Source organism: Capsicum annuum, unplaced genomic scaffold (assembly GCF_002878395.1).
Source record: "Capsicum annuum cultivar UCD-10X-F1 unplaced genomic scaffold, UCD10Xv1.1 ctg2966, whole genome shotgun sequence".
NCBI lineage: Eukaryota > Viridiplantae > Streptophyta > Magnoliopsida > Solanales > Solanaceae > Capsicum > Capsicum annuum.
The window spans coordinates 87,347-90,183 of record NW_025836164.1 but is presented as its reverse complement, the minus strand read 5'-3'; the positions used below and the strand labels follow the sequence as shown (position 1 = coordinate 90,183).

At 40.1% G+C, this 2,837-nt stretch overlaps 1 protein-coding gene across 1 annotated transcript; it reads left to right on the top strand.

Moving 5' to 3' along the window:
- The first annotated feature begins 1,042 nt into the window (after nucleotides 1-1,042).
- LOC124891053 lies at nucleotides 1,043-2,314 on the top strand. The gene is made up of 2 exons (XM_047402877.1): nucleotides 1,043-1,114; nucleotides 1,826-2,314. Exons 1-2 carry the CDS (start codon nucleotides 1,043-1,045, stop codon nucleotides 2,312-2,314), a joined length of 561 nt encoding a protein of 186 aa, XP_047258833.1.
- Nucleotides 2,315-2,837: the final 523 nt, after the last annotated feature.

The following is a 2,837-nucleotide window of genomic DNA, read 5'->3' as shown; positions in this document are numbered from 1 at the left end:
CTACCAGTGAATTACATCGTAAACAACTTGAGTTAAATCCCTATTACCTGTGGGATTCGGCCCTAACCTAGTTGGAATTTATATTGCCAATGATCGCTTACACCCATTCAAGAGTGTAATTTGAGTGTTATCAAAATGGGACCATTGCCGGGGAATATGATTGTAAACTAAAATTTTGTGTATGCTAATTTGATGTTAGTTAAGTTTCCTTGATTTAAATTTATTTGTTGTGTTTGTCTATTGTAGGTACTATGATGTTTATTCCAAAAACAAGAAGATTCGGAGAATAGTTATTACCAATCAATTCGGAACCTCAGCTGATAGGGAGAATGGCTAAATAACAGAAGGTGGACGACTAGCCGCTTTGGCCAGGGCTCAGGTGAACGTAGAGAATTTGGGTCAACAAGTACATCACCAGAACCCTGATTATGAAGACTTGGGTGATAAGGAATTGCTGAATCCTAAAAACCCAAGGCAAGCTGAGCAAATTGCTGCACCAGTGCAGCGAAATTTTAATAGAAATCGTCCAGTCCGAGAAAGGTATGGTCAACAGCCTATTCAATATGAGGCTGATGAATATGATGAAGGAATGGATGGAGCTAGTGAAATGGGTGATATTATTCCTCCACCGTTGGCATCAGGTGCAAAATTCAGCATAATAAGCACCATGATCCAACTCCTGAATCTGAAGGGGTTGTTTGGAGGCTTGGCTAATGATGATCCGAACATGCATGTGGTGAACTTCATCATCATTTGAAAATCTTTTGACAATTCAGGAGTGAGCCAAAATGCGATCAGGTTGAGATTATTTCCATTGTCTTTGTCTGGAGAGGCAACAATGTGGTTAAACGAGCTAGATCCTAATTTTATAACCAACTAGAGACAGTTGAAAGAGGCGTTCCTAGAATGGTTCTTTCCACCCTCCAGTAGGGTACAATTGAGGGAAAAAATTAGTAACTTCAGACAGCTTCCAACTGAAGCATTGCACAAAACTTGGGAAAGATTTAAGAAGAAGCTGGCTTAATGTCCGAATCATAACATAATGGACTTGCACTTGATGGAGACTTTATACAGAGCTTTCAACTTTGTGACAAATCCAATTGTAGACAATGATGTAGGTGGTTTGTTCATTGAACTCTCTTGTATGGATGCTTCAGACATGCTGAATAGAATGACCAAGCAGAGTCGGGCTTGGCACACCAGGGATTCTGTGGTGGCTAGTCTGACTATTTCTGGTGGTATGACATAGGAGCAGCACAGAAGGGATGAGGAGTGAGACCAGGACATGGCCTACTTAAAGACACATATGGACTTTTTGACCAAGCACTTGCTGTCAGGAAAGACCAAAATGGTTAAGGCTATGGAATCTCAGGGTACTGTGGCTATAAGTGCTGATGCAGAGTCATACTATATGAGTAATCAGAGGGGTTTCCGAGGCAATAGCCAAGGGAACTAAGGTCGGAACTTTTATGACAAACTTGATTATAAAGATAGGGAGCAAGGACATTGGAGAAGCAATAATGATAGGAGTGGTTGGTATGTTCCTCCTGGAAGTCAGGATACTGCAACAACTAGCTCGGGCAAGATGTCCATGGAGGACATGATGGAAAAGTTATTAAAAGAAGTGGAAGCTACCAACTCGGGGGTAACTACTATGAAGAGTGAATTCTCTACCCTCAGTCAGTTGGTTAGCTCACACTCTGATTGTATTAAGCAGTTGGAGCAGCAGATGAGTCAACTTTTTACTACAGTAAACCAGAGAAAAAATGGTACTTTACCTAGTGATACGATTCAAAATCCACTGAATGATGGCTCATGTATGTAGATTACCACTCGGAATGGTAAGCTGTTACTTGGACTTTCTGTGGACAAATCTATAGAAGATGAGGTAAGAGATGATGAACCCAAAGAAAGTAATCCAGTGGAGTCTGAGAAGCTGGATAGTTCTGCTGATGATTTGGAGAAGGAAGAGGAAGTTTTGTTAAAGACTATTCCTTGGCCACCACCTCCATTTCCTCAACGATTGAAAAAAAAGGTCGAGGATGCAAAATTCAGGAAGTTCATGGTAATGCACAAGCAACTGACAATTAATATGCCTTTGATTAAAGCACTTGAGCAAATGTCAGGCTATGCAAGGTTCATGAAAGACCTCATCACGAAGAAAAGAAAGGTCAAAAGTGAGTTGGTGGACAATCTCCACCATTGCAGCGTGGTTTCTACATGGTTCTTAGTGCAAAAAAAGGCTTACCCAGGAGCGTTCACTATTCCGTATAAAATTGGGTCTCTAAATTTTGCAAAGGCATTATATTATTAGGGTGCCAGCGTGAACCTGATGCCACTGTCTGTATATAAGAATCTTGGTTTAGAAGCTTCTACGCCCACTAACATGGGACTCATAACGGCAGATAGGTCGATAAAGTGACCAGTTGGAATTTTGCATGATGTGTTGGTGAAAGTGGCAGACTTTATTCTTCCTGCTGATTTTTTGGTATTGGATTTTGATGTTAACTTTGAGGTACCCAATATTTTGGGTAGGCCATTCTTAGAGATAGGAAGATTAATAGTGGACATGAAGTTGAACGAGCTTAAATTTAGGTTCAGTAAGAAAGAGGCAAAATTTAAAATTCATAAACCCATGTCGCAACAAAATGATATGAATGTGTTCTTGATCTTTGAAATCTTTTGTGATGATAGAAGAGGGGGATCAATAGGTTGTTTCGGCGAAGTTTGAGTAGTCAAGATGACCAAGTTATGCCGCGACAGTAAATCAGGCGCTATTAGGATGCAACCCAAAGTTTTTATATTTAACCAAGTGTTTTTATTTTTAAAATTAGGAT